The 21,436-nt window shown below is 42.7% G+C and overlaps 1 protein-coding gene across 1 annotated transcript in view; it reads left to right on the plus strand.

Moving 5' to 3' along the window:
• The window catches only part of SCCPDH (saccharopine dehydrogenase (putative)), a 36,310-nt gene that overhangs the window by 8,516 nt on the left and 6,358 nt on the right, over positions 1-21,436 (plus strand). The window contains exons 4-9 of the mRNA XM_026509545.4: positions 1,479-1,608; positions 5,455-5,504; positions 16,213-16,343; positions 17,217-17,334; positions 18,784-18,903; positions 18,999-19,055. Coding sequence (XP_026365330.1) covers positions 1,479-1,608; positions 5,455-5,504; positions 16,213-16,343; positions 17,217-17,334; positions 18,784-18,903; positions 18,999-19,055 — 606 coding nt within the window. The remainder of the gene's footprint in view (positions 1-1,478; positions 1,609-5,454; positions 5,505-16,212; positions 16,344-17,216; positions 17,335-18,783; positions 18,904-18,998; positions 19,056-21,436) is intronic.

The following is a 21,436-nucleotide window of genomic DNA, read 5'->3' on the forward strand; positions in this document are numbered from 1 at the left end:
CTGCTGTTGTCATCCCCAGTGTGCCAGTATAGTCATGTACTGGAAACTCCTCGGAAGGGGGAAATTATCAAAATTGATTCAAGAAGAGGTAGGAAACATGAATGAAACAGAAACCAATTCCTGTCTTATTTAAAAAAAAAAAAATACCAGTGCAAAGAAAATGATGAAACATTTCTAACGTATTTTATAAGCTACAATAAAAGTGATACCAAAACCAGACTATATAAAGAGCTCTTTAATAACACAATAACGCAATAACACAAATTCAAATCACCCAATTAAAAGCAGGCAAAGGATGAGTAGAGACAAATGTTCTGTGCAGAAGAATCCCAAAGAGCTTGCGTAACTACTCCACCCTCGAGGCGGGGAGCGTGACTCCCCACCCCTTCTTCGGGCGGATGCTGCACATAGTCACTCCCTCCCAAAGAGAACAGTATGGATGGGAGGGAAGAAGAGAATAACTTCACGGTGGCAAAGCCTGACAAGTAACTACCTCAGCCAGGTGTTCAGGGTCACCACCCATGCTGGTAAGTCATGGTGACGGTACGGACCCTTGACAGAATGTCACGAAATGCTGTAACCCCAGGGTAGTCAGGAGAAAAATTCCAGTAGCGGGGCACACTACAAAATACCTGATCGAAAGTCCTCAAACCGTCAGGGTCCTGAGAGTCTGAGGAGCCTCGGGACACATGACAGCTAAATGTAACGTGGGTTCCTGGGGGAGAACAAGGACATTAGGTAAAAACTAGGGAAATCTGGATAAAGTATGGACTTTAGCTGATGGTAATGTTACCAGTATTGGTTCATTAATTGTAACAAATGTTAATGGCAAAGCTCTAACAATAGGAGAAACTGGGTCGGGGTACACGGGAACTCTCCACTACTCAAATTTTCTGTGAATCTCAAACCATTCTAAACGTAATTTGTAAAAACAGGCAGAGGATTTGAACAGACGTAATTCTCCTCTTCCATGCCCTCCTCTCCTACCACTTTCTTCGTCCCAAGTATATATCTGCGCCGATCCAGGTCTGTGATAACGTCCCTCTGAGTAGTAGGATTTGCGTGACGTTTTCTTGCTGTCTTTGTATTTTTTGGCATGTTAATTTAGTTTTTCGTAATATTACTTTTGCATTTAAAAGTCATTTTGAAAAAGCTAATAGTGTCATTAAGTCAGATCAGCCTGTGCCCCACACTCCTTGGCACGTGGTAGATGCACAGTAAATATTTGCTGAATAAGTGGAAAACATTTCCACAGTAAATATTTCACTAAAAGCCATATTGGGTGAGCATTTTCAAAATGTAATTGCTTTGTCTTTTAAGGTCTGTCATTTAATGCTGATTTAAATGTTTCTGTATAGTTCTGATCAGATTTTTGTCCTGAATTTTGTAGTTTCTGGAATTAATGTATTGGAAGTATAATGAGAAAGCTGCAGAAAAAGGGTCTGGAATTAATCAGATTTTTGTCCTGAATTTTGTAGTTTCTGGAATTAATGTATTGGAAGTATAATGAGAAAGCTGCAGAAAAAGGGTCTTATATCATTGGAAGCAGTGGCTTTGACTCCATCCCAGCAGATCTGGGCGTCATATACACCAGAAATAAGATGAACGGTAATTATCAGTCACTAAGCAGTAATTGAATTTAACAGTAGAAAATCTTCATGTTTGTAACTGTGACAAACTAAAATCTAGTTGGGAAGAGAAACGTAACTATGAATGGGTAATGCTAAAACACATGATTTGTTTGGGGCACCTGGGTGGCTCAGTTGGTTAGGCATCCAACTCCTGATTTCGGCTGGGTCGTGATCTCAGGGTCGTGGGATCAAGCCCTGTGTCAGGCTCTGCGGTGGGTGTGGAGCCTGCTTGGGATTCTCTCCGCTCACCCCTGCTCTAGCCTCTCTAAAAAAAAAATAAAAATTTAAAAAATTTTAAAAATAAAAAAAAACCCACATGCTTTGTTTTTAACACAGCTATACTTGTTATAAAATGCTGTTGACACTATTTTTTGAGATGTGGTTAGTACTGTGTGTATTCCAAAGTGAGGAATTATCCATTGTCTCAACTTAGGGTTAAAGCTGTAAAATTTCTGGAAAAGGAATATCTGACAGCCATTATAATTCAAACTTGCTTGGTTTAGGAATTAACACATTTAAGAATATATTTTTTGGGGGCGCCTGGGTAGCGCAGTCGTTAAAGCGTCTGCCTTCGGGTCAGGGCGTGATCCCGGCGTTCCGGGATCGAGTCCCACATCGGGCTCCTCCGCTGGGAGCCTGCTTCTTCCTCTCTCACTCGCCTGCTGTGTTCCCTCTCTCGCTGGCTGTCTCTCTGTCACATAAATAAATAAAATCTTTAAAAAAAAAAAAAAAAGAATATAATTTTTGTAGCTGTTAAAGGTTTACTTTTTTTTTAAGATTTTATTTGAGAGAGCATGAGCTGGAGGAGGGGCAAATGGAAAGGGAGAGGCAGACTCCAGGGAGCCCAACTCAGGGCTCGATCCCAGGACCGCGAGATCATGACCTGAGCCGAAGGCAGGGGCTTCACCAACTGAGCCACCCAGGCGCCCTTATTATGCTCTGCCTAAAAGCTTTTTGATATAAATAATACCAGTTTAGAACTAAAAACCCTTTATCTTATAAAAAAATGGAAAAAATTCAATGTTATGTTTAAACAGTGGAAGTTACTAATGTCCTGCATATTGTAAAAGGGTCCATTGAGAAAATGACATGAAACAGGTAACTCTGGTGTCATATAAACTGTCTTAGAGCTTAACAAGATGGAAAGTGTTTCAGTTTATATTGAAAAGTTAACGTAACTCAAACCAAAGCTCCAGATACATAGCACCAAAAAAGAAGAAAGCTACAAATCAGTCTTGCTTTGTGAAATTAGTAGTCAAAAAATGCTAAATAAAATTTTAATAAGTATTCAATGGCATTTTTTTAAAAGAATTTATTTATTTATTAGAGAGAGAGAGACAGCGAGAGAGGGAACACAAGCAGGGGGAGTGGGAGAGGAAGAAGCAGGCTCCTAGCGGAGGAGCCCGATGTGGGGCTCGATCCCAGAACTCCGGGATCATACCCCAAGCCGAAGGCAGACACTCAATGACTGAGCCACCCAGGCACCCCCAATGGCATTTTAAAAGAATAATATATCAAGACCAAGATTTATTAGGAAGTTACATAATCATCACATCGGTATATCGAAGGTGAAGAGCTAGATGCCCATCTCAGTAAATGATTTGAAAATTCATGCCATTTACCAATTGCAGATTTTTAGGAATTTAGGAATAGAATACTTTATTAACAAAATTAATGTCTAAAGACAATAGCCAATATCATACTCAGTGATGAAATGCTAGAACCATTCCAAATAAAAAAAACAACACAAATTGAACATCTTTTTTTTTTTTTTTTAGAGGTTTATTTATGTATTTGAGAGAGAGAGCTGGGGAGGGACAGAGGGAGAGGAAGAGCGTCCCAAGCAAACTCCACGCTTAGCGTGGAGCCTGACATGGAGCTCGATCCCAGGACCCTGAGATCAAGACCTGAGCTGAAACCAAGACTGGTTGCTTAACTGACTGAGCCACCCAGGTGCCCCCCAACTGAACATCTTTAAAACATTGAGTCTTAAAATCATGGACCTGGTAGGTCTCCATTTATCAAAAAAATACTTTTAAGTCTCTAAAATTCAGACATTTTCTTCATGATAGTTTTACATATTTCTTCCTAAGGTTTTTAAAATATTTAATAGTATCTGTTTTTTCGAATAGGTCTTTTTTTCTTTTAAGGGAGAAATATTACTTTAAGCCTTGTTTAAAAACTTTGTCTTCAGCTACTGAACCCTGCACGTGAGCACTTCAACAAGTGTCCCCACTGACGGTTTGGTACAAGTGGTCCACATCTTATTGTGTGTTGCCTTAGGCGGTCCACGTTCTTTCTGTGGCTGGGGTGGATCACGGAGCCCTAAACCCAGGCTGCGTTCTCTTAGCGACCCCCAGAGTCACCTCAGGGAGTTACCCTTCGTGATCTAAGTGTGTGTCAGCGGTCACCGGACAGCATCTAGATGACTGTGGTTCTCATTGTTGGTGGCAAGGTTGTTCGTTCTCTTTCTCAGGGTCAGCTTCCTAAGGCCCCAGATTTCGTTTTCTCTTGGAATTAAACTAGGAACACCATCTTAAGAAATTGCTGTATTTTGGGGCACCTGGGTGGCTCAGTCGGTTAAGTGTGTGCCTCCAGCTCAGGTCATGATCTCGGGGTCCTGAGATCGAGTTCCGCATCAGGCTTCCTGCTCAGCGGGGAGCCTGCTTCTCCTTCTCCCTCTGTGCTCCTGCTCTCTCTCTCAACTAAATTAAAAAAAAAAAAGAAATTGCTATATTTCATTTTATCAGATTTTGAGAATTAGTCCATTAGGTTTTTCTTTTGTTTTACTGCTCTTGAGAAACTCAACGACTAATTAACCAGTGTGCCTGTGTATTAGTCCTCGTGGTTACATAGTTGATTTCTCCCTCTTTTTCTGGCTTTGATTTTCTATTCTTTATACTTATTATATTTTTATTTCCTTTTAACAGCCTTATTTTAAGTATTTTATAAGCCATCACAGAGGCCATTTTGATATGTTTTCTGCACATTCATTATTAATCACTACTACTAAGCCTTCTTGAAAGCAGTCATACCGGAAAACAGAATTCATCCCACAGATGTAATTCTGAGAACTGTGTGCTGACGGCCTTCCAGAGTGAATGAGTGAACTAAATCGTTGCCTCGTTGGAAGAGATCTTTAGTGTCAGTTTGAATACTACTAGAACAGATTTTGCCGGTACTAGCCCTTAGACTTTATTCTAAACTGCCCTTTCGGACAAGTTACCTGGCTTCAGCTGCTTCGTAAATCTGTTTCCAGTCACATAATGAACCTATTACCAGTACAGATTTTCTTTTTTTTTTTTTTTTTTTTTAAGATTTTATTTATTTATTTGACAGAGACAGCCAGCGAGAGAGGGGAACACAAGCAGGGGGAGTGGGAGAGGAAGAAGCAGGCTCATAGCAGAGGAGCCTGATGTGGGGCTCGATCCCAGAACGCCGGGATCACGCCCTGAGCCGAAGGCAGACGCTTAACCGCTGTGCCACCCAGGCGCCCCAGCAGTACAGATTTTCTGACTATATCTGCTGTAGGCTTGGTAAAAGTGGTCCCTAAATAAATAGGAATAATTTGGGGCGCCTAGGTGGCTCAGTTGGTTAAGTGTCTGCCTTCGGCTCAGGTCATGATCTTGGGGTCCTGGGATCGAGCCCCACATTGGGCTCGCTGCTCAGTGGGGAGTCTGCTTCTCCCTCTGCCCCTCCCCCCGACTCGTGCTGTCTCTCTAATAAATAAATAAAATCTTTTAAAAAATAGGAATAATTAATTACTGCATGTCTTAGTTACATAGATTTTATTTGATTTCACTTTACTGTTCTGCTCTTGTAGGCACTCTGACTGCTGTGGAAAGTTTCCTGACTATACATTCTGGACCTGAGGTTAGTTTTTCTGTTTCTCAGCTGTTTTTTAAAGTTAACAGTAAAAACATCTTGGAAATGATGCATGCCTCCAAAAAGGATTTAGATGAATTAAATTTCATATATATTTGTAATTTTTAGGGTGTGAAAGTCACTATGTTTGATTTAAAAAAGTAAAGATGGTAGATTGCTGGGAATTACTTAGACTTAAAATAGAATTTTGTTAAAACCAGCTGCGTGGTTCACTGTATTAGAACGAGTTACCATGATCCCAGCACCAAAATAGCTCTCGTTGTTGTGTAACAAATGCTGTCAGCCAATTCGGTCCTCACCTTAGTCCAAGTCTGTGCACTTGGGGGCCTCACAGTCCGGTGCTGTCGTGGCCATAAAGGATAGACGATGTCATCACTGAATGTCCAGCCTGTTTGGGAACACGAGACCTGAGATGGCCACATTCCTGGAGGCCCGTGTTTACAATAAGAATTTTATCGCCAGCAGGGTCTGACCCTATTCTAGGTCTACACTTGAGGCTCTCTAAAATCCATTCATTCAACAAGTCCTCTGTGGTGGTACAAATATATATAGTAGTGCAAGGGAGTGTGACACAGAAACGAAGAAGGTGCAGATCTGTCCTGGAAGAGATAATAACATAGCTTGGCAGGAGAGAGATTTTAAAGAGATCAGGTGAAATACTGGAGGATTCTGAGAATGGAGAGTAAATCCAGCTGGGAGGCCAGAGGTAGGAGCTGTCTGGAGAAGCTGGGCATGGACTGGGTTTCAGAGGTTGGTGCCGTGGAGCTGGGGGGGAGGGGAAGGGGGTAGCATCCTCGGGACGTAGCTGCGGGATGGTATGGAGCATGTATGGGTAAGAGTAATGGTTCTAGTCGTCCAGATTGTGGGATCAGGTAACACAAAGAGCTGTCTAAAACACGCTAAATCTGTGGTTACAGAGAACACCCACTGGAAGATCTGAAGAAAGGGAAGTGATAGTGGGCCAGGGTACTTGGGGAAGGCCTCCTAGAGGCCTTGTGGAGTTTAGCCCTGAGAAGGAAATAGCATTTGGAAGATCAGAGACAGTCACCTGAACAAAGGTGCAGAAGCAAGAATGAGAGACATGCTTGAATTTTGGGGAGCATGAGTAGAACCCAGCTCTGTCTGGTTTAAACCAGCAACACTAAAAGGAATTTCCTGATTCTGCAGGTGGATACTTCATATCTTCTGGGTTCCTCTGTGCGGCCCTCAGCCTGGCAGGGAAGGGGCTGGCAGTCCCAGGGATACATTGTCCATAAAGTTCCTCATTTCCCAGGAACAGCTAGCAGAGTTGATGTATCACATGATAGGAAAGATCAGTCAAGTATTGGGCCATTGGGCTATTCTTGAGCCCGTCAGTATGACCTGGTGTAACGGCGTGGTCCGATTGCCTAGGCCTGGGTCACAGGCCTCTGGAGGGGGGACCACAGAGTCAGGCCCATCTGTCCAACATGGAACATGTTCCAGATAGGAAAGAGTTTTATACGCAGAAGACGAGGTGGAGGATCGCAGGGAATTGCTGCAGGACCGACAAAACCCAGATGTCACAACAGAGAGATCGTGAGAAAACTGGTAGAGCAGAAAAGAAGCTGCTTTTGAAAGAGCAGCAGGAGATGCAGGTGGAAAGACGAGATGACATAATGACAGCGTCTTCCCTTTACTAGAGGGATAGAAGAGCCCCTGCTTACTGAGTCCAGCCGGATTTTGAAGCAGGACTGCCTGGGCTTGAATTCGGGCTCTGCCACTTCCCAGTGACGTGAGCATGGGCAAGTCACTACACTGTCCTCACAGTGCCTCTCTTCCTTCATCTATCAAAGGAGATGGTAATAGTATTGACGTCATATGGTCACTGAGTCAGTGACTCTAAATCATAACACAGGTTGGCAGCCAGCAAATTGCTCAGTAAATGTTAGTAAGTATCATTTTTATTAATATTATTCGAACTTAGAGTTGGGGCTTAACTCAGGACAAGAGAGTCAAAGCATCCGTACGAGTGTAGCGCCCTCTCTTGTTCCCCCTAAAGAGAGATCCACAGCCTGAATTATACAAGGATGGGACAGAGTCTGTGTATCCCTAGTCACTGAATTGTTCTCCTGTCCCTCCTTATCTTTCTTTTCCCCTGGAGCTTTTTTATTTTACACACAAAATTGTACCATAGACCACATGCTGGACTTTCAGAGGATTGAAATCATACACTGTAGAATAGTCCTGTCTTTCCGGTCAGTCTTCCTGCAGTGACGGAAATGTTCCGTGTGTGTGTGTGGTGGCTTACATAGTGGCTATTGTGGCCTAAAGCAGGTCAGCCCATAGCCTTTTTTTTTTTTTTTTAAGATTTATTTATTTATTTGAGAGAGATAAAGAGAGCGAGCGAGCATGAGTGGGAGGGGCAGAGGGAGAGGGAGAGAGAATCTCAAACAGACTCCATGCTGAACGTGGAGCCCGACATGGGGCTCGATCTCACAACCCTGAGATCATAAGATCACGACCTGAGCTGAAACCAAGAGCTGGATGCTTAACCAACTGATCCACCCAGGTGCCCCAGCCCATGGCCTTTTTTATATGCCCACAAGCTAAGGATGATTTTTATATTTTTAAAGGGCTATAATGGAAATACAAAGAAGACTATGTAGGAGAGGCCATCTGTGGCCTGTAAAAGCTACGAATGGGACCATTTAGAGATCGTTTGCCATCCCCTATCCTAGAGTGTGTTTTGGACTACAGTGCAATTATACCAGAAATCACTGGAGAGATAACATGAAAATCTCTGTATATTTGCATAAGATGGAATGTGTTTTAAATTTATGTCATTAACCCAGACCTTTTTTCTAAACTCCAGATTTAAAACATCCAGTCACCTACTTGACATCTCCACTTGAACACTTGATAGATCTCTCAGACTGTGTCTTGTCCATCACTGACCTCCTGTTTCTCCTTTCCAAATGTGATCCAACCTCAGGTCATTCGTATCCATCTCAGTTGGTAGTGGCGTCCTTCCCCACGTTCAGATCAAACAGCGGGATCCTTGCTCTCTCTCTTCTCTGAAACCGAAATCCTGTCTGTCAGGAAATCCTGTTGATTCTGCCTTCACTATATGTCGGAATCTGGTCACTCGTCAGCACTTCTCTGTCTACCGCCTTATTCTTGCTACCTCCTGTCCCTATAGTGTCCCTGCTCAACACAGAGCCAGGATGGTCCTTGTCAGACCTCCCTTGGATTGCGTCCTTCCAGTAGCATGCAAGAATATAAGGGACGTGGCCCCTGTTCCCTGTCCAGCCTCCCCTCCCACACGTCACCCCCGTTCATTCTCCCTCATTTACACTGACCTCTGTGCTCCCTTGAACCTGCCAGCACACTTCTGTCTGTCCCCTTTTGTCCGCTCCTCCTGGAAATACTTCTCAGAGATGTTTGCGTGACTGACACCCTCATCTCCTTCAGGTCTTTTCTCAAATGTCACTTTCCTGATCAAGTCCCATTTAAAATTGCAAACGTAATTCCCTTGCCCATCATTTTCAGTTCATCGTATCTACTCTTCTCCTTTTTTTCTATAGTACTTCTCACCCTCTGAATCCTATGTATTGTGTTTTTTATTGAGTTTGCCCCCCTCTCTGGAATTCGAACACCACAAAAAGAAGGATCTTTGTCTTTTTAAGTCACCAAGCACCCAGAACAGTGCTGGTCACATAGTAGGAGCTCAGTAAGTGTTTGTTGGCTCACTTGAGTGGACAAGATGAACTTAATCTTAATTCTAAAACCCTACAAGAACAATTGCAGAATGCAAAAGTACAGTACAGTTTCATGTTCTAGGAACGTAGATGTGAACATCCTGAATAAAATATTAGCAAATTAAAAGCAGTAATACATAAGAAAAATACATTTTGAGCAAGTTAGTTTTAGAGAGGAATGGGAGGTTTGAAATTATATAATTGTTATAATCCGCCTCACTAACAGGTTAAAGGAGGACAGTCTTAGGATCATCTCAGAAAATAGAGAAAAAGTGTGGTAAAATGTACCATCTATTCATGATGAAAACTTACCGCAAGCCAGGAGTAGAAGGGAAGATGATCTTTTTTAAAAAAAGCTATAATAAAGATGATACCCAGTGTTTAACATTGAGAACTTTTGCTCTGAGCTCAGGAATAAGATCTGGGTGCCCATCACTTCAGCCAGATCGTAGCCAGATCAGTAATGCAGGAAAAGTGAAAGAAACTGTATATAGGTCAGAAAAGAAGAAACAAGGGGCGCCTGGGTGGTTCAGTCGGTTAAGCACCTGCCTTTGGCTCAGGTCATGATCCTGGGATCCTGGAGTCAAGCCCCACATCAGGCTCCCTGCTCAGTGGGGAGCCTGCTTCTCTTTCTCCTACCCGCTCATGCTCTCTCTTGCTCTCTCTCTCAAATAAATAAAATCTTAAAAAAAAAAAAAAAGGAAGAAACAAAACTGTTTGCAGCAGATCATATAATTGTGACTGTAGGAAATTCCAAAGAAATCTATAGGCAAATGAGTTTCATAAAGTGCTGAAAAAATTCTTTTTCTTACCTGATTTCCTTGGCTAGACCCTCCAGTACAATGGGGAGCAGAAAGTGGCGAGAGCTGACATCCTTGTCTAGCTGTGGGTTTTTATAGATGCTCTTTATCAGGTTGAGGAAATTTCCTTCTATTCCTAGTTTGTTGAGTGTTTTTAACGTGAAGGGTGTTATATTTTATCAAATGTTTTTTCTGCATCTGTTGAGATGATCATGTGGTTTTTGTTTTTTATTCCCTTCTTACAGTGTATTACTTAAGATTGATTTGCATATGTTGAACCAACCTTACGTTGCTGGGGTAAATCCCACTTGGTCATAGTGCGTAATCCTTTTATATATTGCTGGATTTAGTTTGCTAGTATCTTGTTGATGATTTTTGCATCTATATTCATAAGGAATATTGGTCTGTGGTTTTCTGGTGATGTCTTTGTCTGGTTTTGGTATCAGGGTAATTAGTACTGGCCTTTTAGGAAGAGTTTACCAAGAATTGGTGTTCTTCTTTAAATGTTTGGTAGAATTCATCAATGAGATCATCTCCTCGGCTTTTCTTTCTGGGAAGTTTTTTGATTATTAGTTCAATCTCTTTACTTCTTACAGGTTTGCTGAGATTTTCTATTTCCTCTTAAGTCAGTTTTGGTAGTTTGCATCTACATTAGTTTTCTAGGCCTGTCAGAACAAACTACCACAAACTGGATTGCTTAAAAAACTGAAATTTATTATTCTCACAGTTCTGGAGGATAGAAGTTGGAGATCAAGGTGTTGGTAGGCTCGGTTCCTTCAGTGGCTTTGAGGGAGAATCTGCTCCGGGTTTCTCTCCTGGCTTCTGGTGGTTTGCTGGCTGTCTTGGGCATTCGAGGTGTGTAGGTGCTGTGCTCTGATCTCTGCTCCATTGTCACATGGCATGCTCCATGTGGGCATGCCTGTGTCCACATTTCCCCTGTCTGTTAAGGACAGGGGCTTACCTACTCCAGGATGACCTCACTCTAACTAATTATGTCTACAATGCCATTTTCAAATAAGGTCACATTTCAAGTTATTAGCAGTTAGGACTTCAGCCTATGAATTCGGGGAGACACAGTTAATCTGTAACAGTGTCTTTCTAGGAGTTTGTCCATTTCATCTAGGTTGTCTCATTTGTTGGCATACAGTTGTTCATTGTATTCCCTTAATCTCCTTTTTGTTTCTGTAAGGTTGGTAGTAATGTTCCTTCTTTCATTCCTGATCTTAGTAATTTGAGTGCCTTCTCTTCCTCCCTCCCTCCCTTCCTTCCTTCCTTCCTTCCTTTCTTTCTTTCTTTCTTTCTTTCTTCCTTCCTTCCTTCCTTCCTTCCTTCCTTTCTTTCTTTCTTTCTTTCTCTCTCTCTCTCTTTCTTTCTTTCTTTCTTTCTTTCTTTCTTTCTTTCTCTCTTTCTCTCTTTTTGTCAGTCTGGCTAAAGTTTGTGTCTCTCTTTTTTCCTTTGCTTGTTTTCTTTCTTAAATTCCACCTGCAAGTGAAATCATATGTTATTTGTCTTTCTTGGACTTACTTCACTTAGCGTAATACTCTCTAGCTCCACCCATGTCATTGCAGATGGCAAGATTTCATTCTTTTTTATGGCTGTATAATATTCCAGTATCTGTGTGTCTGTGTGTATTTATCCGTTCATCTGTCAGTGGACACTTGGGCTGCTTCCATAATTTGACTATTGCAGATAATGCTGCAATAAACATCGGGGTGCATGTATCCTTTTGAATTAGTGTTTTTGTATTCTTTGGGTAAATACCCAATAGTGCAATTGCTGGATCATAGGGTAGTCTTTTTTTAACTTTTTGAGGAAAAAAGCCACTGTTTTCCGCAGTTGTGCACCAGTTTGCATTCCCACCAACAGAGCGCGAGGGTTTCCGTTTCTCCACATCCTTGCCAACACCTGTTGTTTCTTGTGTTGTTGATTTTGGCCATTCTGCCAGGTGTGAAATTATATCTCATTGTAGTTTTTATTTGCATTTTCCTGATCATGAGCATCTTTTTATGAGTTGTCTATTGGCTATCTGTATGTCTTCTTTGGAGAAATGTCTGTTCATGTCTTCTGCCCATTTTTTAATTGCATTATTTGTTTTTTGGGTGTTGAGTTGTGTCGGTTTTTTTGTATATTTTGGCTACTAACCTCTTATCGTATATGTCATTGGCAAATATCTTCTCCCATTCAGTAGGTTGTATTTTAGTTTTGTTGATTGTTTCCTTCACTGTGCAGAAGCTTTTTATTTTGATGAAGTCCCAGTGGTTTATTTTTGCTTTTATTTCCCTTTCCTTGGGAGGCATAAAATCTAGAAAAATGTTGCTACAGCCAATGTCAGAGATATTCCTCCCTGTGTTCTCTTCTAGTTTTATGGTTTCAGGTCTCACAGTTAGGTCTTTCATCCATTCTGAGTTTATTTTTGTGTATGGTGTAAGACAGTGGTCCAGTTTCATTCTTTTGCATGTAGCTGTTCAGTTTTCCCAACACCATTGTTGAAGAGACACTTTCCTGCTTTGTCAAAGATTCATTGACCATATAATTGTGGGTTTATTTCTGAGTTTTCTATTCTGTTCTGCTGATCTGTGTCTGTTTTTTGTGCCAGTACCATACTGTTTTGATTACTATAGCTTTGTTATATGACTTGAAGTATGGAATTGTGATATCTCTGGTTTTGTTTTTCTTTTTCAAGATGCTTTGGCTATTCAGGGTCTTTTGAGATTCCGTACAAGTTTTATTTTTTTATTTTAATTGTAATTTTAAGTTTTTTTTAGAGAGAGCTTGAGCAGGGAGGAACAGAGTGGGAGAGAGAGAGAATCTCCAGCAGACTCCATGCTCAGCATGGAGCCCAACACCAGGCTCAATCCCACGACCCTGAGATCATGACCTGAGCCAAAACTGAGAGTTAGATGCTTAACCGACTGAGCCCAGGTGCCCCAGAGACTTCATACAAATTTTAGGATTGTTTGTTCCAGTTCTGTGAAAAGTGCTGTTGGTATTTTAATTGGGATTGTATTAGATCTGTAGATTGCTTTGGATAGTAGAGACATTCTTTGAGCCCATGAGCATGAAATGTCTTTCCATTTCTTTGTGTCATCTTCCGTTTCTTTCCTCGGCGTTTTATAGTTTTCAGAGTACAGGTCTTTAACCTCTTTGGTTAAGTTTATTCCTAGGTATTTTATTATTTTTGGTGTAATTATAAATAGGATCGATTCCTTGATTTCTCTTTCTGCTGCTTCATACTGGTGTATAGAAATGCAACAGATTTCTATACAACTGATTTTGGATCCTGAGACTTTAACCGAATATATTTTTTTTTAATTCGAGGGAGAGGGAGATAGCAGGGGGAGGGGCAGAGGGAGAGAAAATCCTCAAGCCGACTCTGCTCTGAGCACAGAGCCCCACATGAGGCTCGATCCCAGGACCCTGAGATCATGACCTGAGCTGAAATCAAGAGCCGCCGCTTACCTGACTGAGCCAGCCAGCCACCCCTTAACTGAATTCTTTTATCAGTTCCAGCAGTTTTTTTGGTGGAGTCTTTCAGGTTTCCTATATAGTGTATCATGTCGCGTGCAAATAATAAATGTTTTACTTTTTCCTTACCAGTGGGATGCTTTTTATTAGGACTTCCAGTACTATATTGAATAAAACTGAGGAGAGTGGACATCTTTGTCTTGTTCCCGATCTTCGGGGAGGAGCTCTCGGTTTTTCCCCATTATGGATGATGTTAGCTGTGGGTTTTTCATAGATGGTCTTAATTATGTTGAGGTATGTTCCCCCTAAACATACTTTGTTGAGGGTTTCTATCATGAGTGAGTGTTGTTCCTTATCAAGTGCTTTCTCCGCATCTGTTGAGATGATCGTATGGTTTTACCCTTTCTCTCGTTGATACGATGTATTGCGATTGATTTGTGAATACCGAACTACCCTTGCAGCCCAGGGATAAATCCCACTTGATTGTGGGCAAAGACTTTCTAATGTAGTGTTGGATTCAGTTTGCTAGTATTTTGTTGAGGGCTTTTGCATCTATGTTCATCAGACATATTGGCCCGTAGTTCTGTTTTCGTGTGTGTAGTGTCTTTATCTGGCTTTAGTATCCAGGTAATGCTGGCCTCAGATGAATTTGGAAGTTTTTCTTTCTTTTCCAGTTTTTGCAATAGTTTGAGAAGAATAGGTGTTTGGTAGGTTTCACCTGTGAAGCCGTCTGGTCCTGGATTTCTGTTCGTTGGGAGTTTTTTGATTACTGATCAGTTTAATGGCTGATAATCAGTCTGTTCAAATCCTCTGTTTCTTCCTGCTTCAGTTTTGGTAGGTTATATGTTTCTAAGAATTTATCCATTTCATCTAGCTTGTCAAATTTGTTGGCATATAGTTTTTCATAATGTTCTTTTTAAAAAAAATTTGTCAAAGAGAGAGAGAGAGAGTACAAGCAAGGGGAGGGGCAAAGGCAGAGGGAAAATCAGACTCCCTGCTGAGCAGAGAGCCCGACACAGGATTCGATCCCAGGACCCTGAGATCATGACCTGAGCCGAAGGCAGACGCTGAACCGATTGAGCCATCCAGGCGCCCCAAGTTTTTCATAATATTCTCTTACGATTGTTTGTATTTCTGTGGTGTTGGTTGTTATTTCTCCTCTTTCTTTTGTGATCTTGTTTGAGTCCTTTCTCTCTCTCTCTCTGCAGGGTTGTTTGTTTCATAATTTCATTAAATTGTATATTTATGTTTTGTGTACTTCATGTTTTTCAATAAGGTAAATAGCTTTCAAAAATGGAATGCGATTTGTGCCTTTTTAATGGCTTATTTGTATAAGAAGATATTCTTAGGTTTTCAAAAATGTGTTTTCTCCTGGTATTTGGAAATCTTTTATTTTTTTATTTTTATTTAAAGATTTTATTTTTAAGCAATCTCTACACCCGAGATCAAGAGTCACGTGCTCCACCAACAGAGCCAGCGAGGTGTCCCTGGGAATCTTTATGTTTGCAAATAGGTCGCATTGCCTGGGCCCAGATTGAGAGTAGTTTCCCAGAGAAACTCCTCAGACTTCTAGCTCTGTTTGTGTTAACGTAAGAGAAGATACTAATCAGAATGGAAGTGAAGTGTGGTGTCTGTCTGCCTTCCAGTGTCATCAAATCGCTGATCTGAACACCTGAATCTTCTGATGGTTTTTTTGTTTCTCTTAGTCTGCTTATTAACAAGCAACAATGTCTTCACATCAGCTTTACTGATACTCCTCTTTCAAAATCTTGTGACAAAATCGGTTTTTGGATATTTCTAAATAACTTTGTTCGTTCAAACAAGGTAAACCACATGTAAGGCAGGATTTAATACAGTATGTACCGTCAGACGTATAAATGAAGTGTAAGATATTCATGTGACAGAGGATTAAAAGGCCCCCTAGAAGTTAGGTAAAGAAGGGTCGGCACCAAGACACTGAGGCCCAAGGGTCTAGCCTTGCCTGCGTCTTCCTTTCTGCCAGTCACGTCTAGTGGGCGCTGGAGGTGGGGGTTGTGGAGCGTGTAATTATGTTGCAGGAATGGAAAGCACTGGGGAAGGATAAGAAACAAGGGAACAAATGAGCCTGGGCAAGATCAAGCAAGGATTCTATGCTGGCTACTGTTCCAGAAAGAAACTGAAGAAGTAGGGAAAGAAATTAAAATATAAATCACGTCAGTGAGCCTTAAAATTTTAAAAAAGTATTTTAACAAGACTTATGTGGAAGGTATTTATATAACTTGGGGCTAGAGAAGGGGCATCGGGGGTGGTGGGGCATCGAGTACGCCGGGGCCGGGATAGGTGTGTACGTTGTATACGTGTGTGTAAATGTGCTCAGGAACACATCTTGAAATTCTGAGGAATCGGCATAGGGATAGGAATTCGAAAGGCTGATTTTGAAGGAATATGGTCAGTTAGTTGAGTGAAAATGCAGAGGTGAAAATCTGTTAAAAGGAGCATAAATGATGGTAGGAAAGAAGAAGAAAGAGCATATGTGGTTATAAATATCAAATATGATCAAGCTAACGAGTGTTAGTTCTGCCTGAAAATTCATGTCAACTTTGTAAAATAAGGGATTACGGCTTGCTCAAATAGAGGTGAAGTGTTCTCTGTAAACAATTACAGATTTCTTGGTTTTACATTTTAGTAATTATCCCTTAAGACGTGTTTCTGTACCTTTTGAATTTTTACTAGGGATTGTGCATTCACGATGGTACCTGGAAGTCTGCAGTTCATGGTTTTGGAGATCAGAGTCATTTGAAAAAACTGCGAAATGAGTCAAATCTGAAACCTGTCCCAATTGTTGGTTCAAAATTGAAAAGAAGGTATATTAACTTAAAATCTATTCTCTCACTCTCTTTTTTTTTTTATGATTTTATTTATTTATTTGAGAGTGAGAGAGCACAAGCAGGGGGAGGGACAGAGAGAAGAGAGGGAGAAGCAGGCTCCCCGCTGAGCAGAGAGCCTGACGCGGGGCTCGATCCAAGGACCCTGAGATCATGACCTGAGCCAAAGGCAGATGCCCAAGTGACTGAGCCACCCAGGTGCCCCCAAATCTGTTCTTTAGTATATCGAGTCTAAATATATTGCTGTTGGTGTGGTTATTAATAAAGTACGCCGCTTAGCAAAGCCTGAGGCTGTTTTGTAGTGAATTCAGGATTGTTTTCCTAGCTAAGTAAACTATAATTAATACATTATCCTAAGCTTAAGTACTTCATATATAATAATATATTTGGACTCTGGGAGAAAATGAATTTTGTGCCTTTTTACTGTTATCATCAAAATCAAACATCAGTTTAATTTTGTGCTGTAAAACCACCATTTTAAAGTGTGATAAGCCTATGTAGATTAGTAATAGCACTTTGATGTGGAAACTTACTTACATGAGAACTCTAAACTCGCGCTGGGGTTTGGCTGTTGACGCGAGCGTGCTGTCCGGGGAGACTGATGGGGTGAGACGTGTTTGTTAGGTGCCCTTGGTATGAGGAATACTGCTCTGTCCCACTTGTCGCGTGTTTGCTGTGGGTGTAGAGGACACAGGACAGATACCGAGAGAAATGTTAACTGCGAGCAGGTCTGACATCTTTGTTGTCATTACTGCCTCCAGAAAAGCTATGGTTTTTATTCAGAAAGTTGCTGAGTTAACTGTAAGTGGAGAACATGCAGCGTGTTCTTGGGTCTGTGGGTCCGTCTTGCAGGTGGCCGGTTTCGTACTGCAGAGAACTGAATAGCTACTCCATTCCCTTCTTGGGGGCCGATGTGTCTGTGGTGAGGCGGACTCAGCGTTACCTGCTCGAGAATTTAGAGCAATCACCTGTAAGTGTGCACGACTTAACTTTTAATGAAGAGCATCCTGCCTGTTTGATGTGGGATTTTCATGTTTCCAAAGGAAAAGAAAAAAAAGCAGGCTAAGTATTGCAGGGTTCGGTTCCTGGAAGTGTGGGCTTCGGTAGTATAGAGCATTTTGCATTTTATGGGGGTGGAGAGAGCCTGCCCCAGAATTCAGATCTGGCCAGCTGCATACCTTGTTAATGAAAAAGAGGAGCAGCTGATTTAGTCCAGGGAATGCTGCTGTCCTAAACACCCAACAACCCTCTTGAGAGTTTTAGCTGCTAGCATACTCTTGCTTGTGGAGATGCCTGGGTTCTTCTCTCCTTGCGACCTCTGACCTCTAGAGTAACATCTTATTCCCTTTGGTGCGGGAAGTAATTGTTCCTGCTCCTGAGACTTGAAGAGGAAACTGTGTTCCTCAAAAAGTTGAAAATAGAGCTACCCTACAACCCAGCAGTTGCACCAGTAGGTATTTACCCCAAAGATACAAATGTGGTGATCTGAAGGGGCACCTGCACCCCAGTGTTCATAGCAGCCAGGTCCACAATAGACAAACTATGGAAAGAGCCTGGATGTCCTTCGACAGATGAATGGATAAAGATGTGGTCCATATATACAATGGAATACTACTCAGCCATCAAAAAAGAATGAAATCTTGCCATTTGCAATGACGTGGGGGGAACTAGAGGCTATTATGCTAAGTGAAATAAGTCAATCAGAGAAAGACAATTATCATATGATCTCACCGATGTGTGGAACTTAAGAAACATAACAGGACCATAGGGGAAGAGAGGGAAAAAATAAAACAAGACAAAATCAGAGAGGGAGACAAACTATAAGAGACTTAATCATAGGAAACAAACTGAGGGTTGCTGGAGGAGAGGGTGGGGGATGGGGTCACTGGGTGATGGGCATTAAGGAGGGCATGTGATGTGGTGAGCACTGCAACTGGTGAATCACTGACCTCTCTACCTCTGAAACTGATAATAGTTAATTAATTGAATTTAAATTTTAAAAATGAAAGAAAAAAAAGAAAACAGGACCAAAGCTAAAGCATGCCGCGGGGGGGAGGGGAGAGGAAACAATATCTCAATTTAAAATATTATTTTCTCACAGAAGAGGTTGTAAGTAGAAGCTCTTATACTGTATAATTACTGAATTTAGGTACATTCTTGTGGACCTTTTATGTATGGATCATGGGGACTTTTGTGTTCATGTCGAGGAAGCTAATTACCATTTGCAACAATTTCTTTAAAAAGTAGGCTCCCAGTGTCCGGTTTCTGAACAAGCTTTTAGAACATGACACGTTCATAAAGTGGAAACTGCTTTGCTCACTATTTATGACCACAGAGTAAGTTGTAAGCTGCTGACGTTCTTGTATTACTTCGTCTCCAGAAGTAGGGAGTAACATTCTGACTTTACGTCCTCATCTAGGTCCAGTACGCCGCTTATGTGACGGTGGGGGGCATCACCTCTGTTATTAAGCTGATGTTTGCGGGACTTTTCCTTTTATTCTTTGTGAAGTTTGGCATTGGAAGGCAGCTTCTCATAAAAGTAAGTGGTATTTTTCATGAAATTAGGTCTTTAGAAGTATTTTCTGTGAGTTAAAAAATATCACTGAGGGTTTTTTGGTTTGTTTTTTCCTTCAGTTCCCATGGCTCTTCTCCTTTGGTTATTTTTCAAAACAAGGACCAACACAAAAACAGGTAACCCTTTCTTTTGTATACAGCTCTTTAAAATGATAATTTTCTTTATTTTGTTTTTACCTCTCCTCAGTGCATTTACTAGAACAGGTAAGACTCCATGGAGCCCTCGCTGTGTTTCAGGGGTTGCTTTTATGTTCTTTACGTAAATGAGGTGACTTAGTCTTTTCAAACACCCTTGCGGTAGGCATTCTCTCCACTTTGCCAGTGAGGAGGCCGAGGCACAGAGGTCAGTCACTTTCCCGAGGTTCTACGGCGAGTAAATAGCCAAGCGGGGGTGAGGGCCCAGTCATCCAGCTCCAAAATTTTATTCTCTTTACTTCACAGAGATCTCAGAAACGCCTAGTCTTCATCCTTCTCCTCCATACCTCCTCCTTCCCAGCGCTTCCCGTCCCCGTCCTCTTCCACACACACCAGGGCCTCCTCCCGCCACGTGGGTCACAGACCCCGAGTCAGGCCGTGAGCTGCGTCACCGGCTCTGAGCCCCGCCGGGGAGGCCCCCCACCGACCGCGAGCGCGGGCCTGAGGCGAATGCCTGCTTCCCCTCTGCTGGCGCCGGAGCACCATTGGCCGGTCCTGTCGCTTTTAATTAGCGATCTGTCCTCCGTCTGCCCTCACGGGCTGTCCTCACGATCTCCGCCTCCTGCAGTTTCAGTCCTGCTTTGCTGATGAAGTTGAGGACGTGCGTTGTGCACCCCACGGAGTCCTGCTCTCCGACCCGCAGCCGCTGCTCTCCTCTCCCCCTTCTCTGCTCCTCTCAGGGAAGGATTCTGTGCCAGACAGAGCCCCCACCTGTGCTCTTTAAAAAGCAAGCACTTCGTGTGTGGCAGGCGCAGAGCTAAGTGCCGTACGTCGCATTTAGTCCCCCCGTGACCACGTGCGTAAAGGTATGGGCCACTTCTTCCAGCTGAGGAAGTCGTCAGAGCAGGTGTTCCCTGCCCAAGCTCATGTGGCTAGAAAGCGGTGGGCCCGAGGACCACACCGGCCTGAGCCTTCACCTTTACTGCTGACTTCCTCGTGGCCTCTCCTGCCATTCCCCTCCCGCCTCTCCTCAGCCTGTGCACGTGGCAACCCAGAAAGGAGTCCTCAACCCTCCTTCACCCTGTTTTCCCCTCGCTGGAGTCAATGTTGGTCTTAATACTGCTAAGTGCTTTGAATGCTGTTTGAGTCCTTATTCAGTCTGTTATCTCTGACATTATTGTCCTTCTTGCGATACTCGCTCCCTTGGCTTCGGAGACCATCACTCTTCCAAGTGTCCACTCTGTTCCTCTCCTCCTCTGCTGTCTCCGCACTTCTGAGGGTCCCCGAGCCATCTCGGCAGTGTTCTCAGCAGATCCGCTTAGATCTGCCGATCACCTGTCCACCTGTTTTCCTGGACATCTTGACCTGGACGTCCCTCGGGTACTTGAAATTGAGCACGTCAGGATCTGAACTTTCCCCCAAACACTCCTCGTCCTTTGCTTCCCATCTCAGTTGGTGGCACTGTCATCTGCCCAGTCACAAATGTAGGCATCATTCTAGGTTTTTCTCCAAACCCATCCTACCCACCTTAGCTGAGGCTCGTACCCCTCTCCTTTACATTTCGCTCTCTTCCCACAATTGTGGTAAAACGCACATAACATGAAATTTACCATCGTAACCGTTTTTAAGTGTTCGGTGGTATCAGTACCATATTGTTACGTAAAACATTCATTTTTTTGCAGATCCACGTTGGTCTGCAGCACATTTGTATTATTGTGTAACCGTCCCCACCATCCATCGCCAGAACTCTTCCCTCTCACAAAACTGAAACTCTGTCCCCTCTTCCCCCTGCCCCTGGCCACTGTCGTTCGCCCCTCTCTCTCTGTGAATGTGTCCCCTCGGACAGTCCTTGTCCTTCTGTGACTGGCTTATGTCACTGAGCATGATGTCCTCAAGGTTCCTCCGTGTTGTAGCAGGTGTCACACTTCATGCCTGTTTAAGGCTGAAGAGTAGTTCCTTTTCATACACACACACACACACACACACCACTCACAGACACCCCCCTGGACACATAGACACACACACACACCCCTTGCACACGTCCGCCATTTCCATCTGTCCATCCATGGACACCTGGGTTACTTCTTCCACCTGTGGGCTATTTTGAATAGTGCTGCTGTGAACACGTGTGTGCAAATACACCTTCAGCACCCTCCTTTCAAGTCTTTGGGGTGAGTATCCTGAAGTGCAGTTGCTGGTCCGTTGGGGATTCTAGTAGTAATTTTTTGAGGAGCCACCAGACTCTTGCCCGGCTCCACGCCGTGTTACGTTCCCACCGGCAGTGCACAAGTGTGCCCATTGCTCCGTGTCCTGGCCAACACTTGTTTTCTGGGGCCTTTTTTCAAAGCTTTTTTTTTTAGTAA

Source organism: Ursus arctos, unplaced genomic scaffold (genome assembly GCF_023065955.2).
Source record: "Ursus arctos isolate Adak ecotype North America unplaced genomic scaffold, UrsArc2.0 scaffold_2, whole genome shotgun sequence".
NCBI classification, from domain to species: domain Eukaryota; kingdom Metazoa; phylum Chordata; class Mammalia; order Carnivora; family Ursidae; genus Ursus; species Ursus arctos.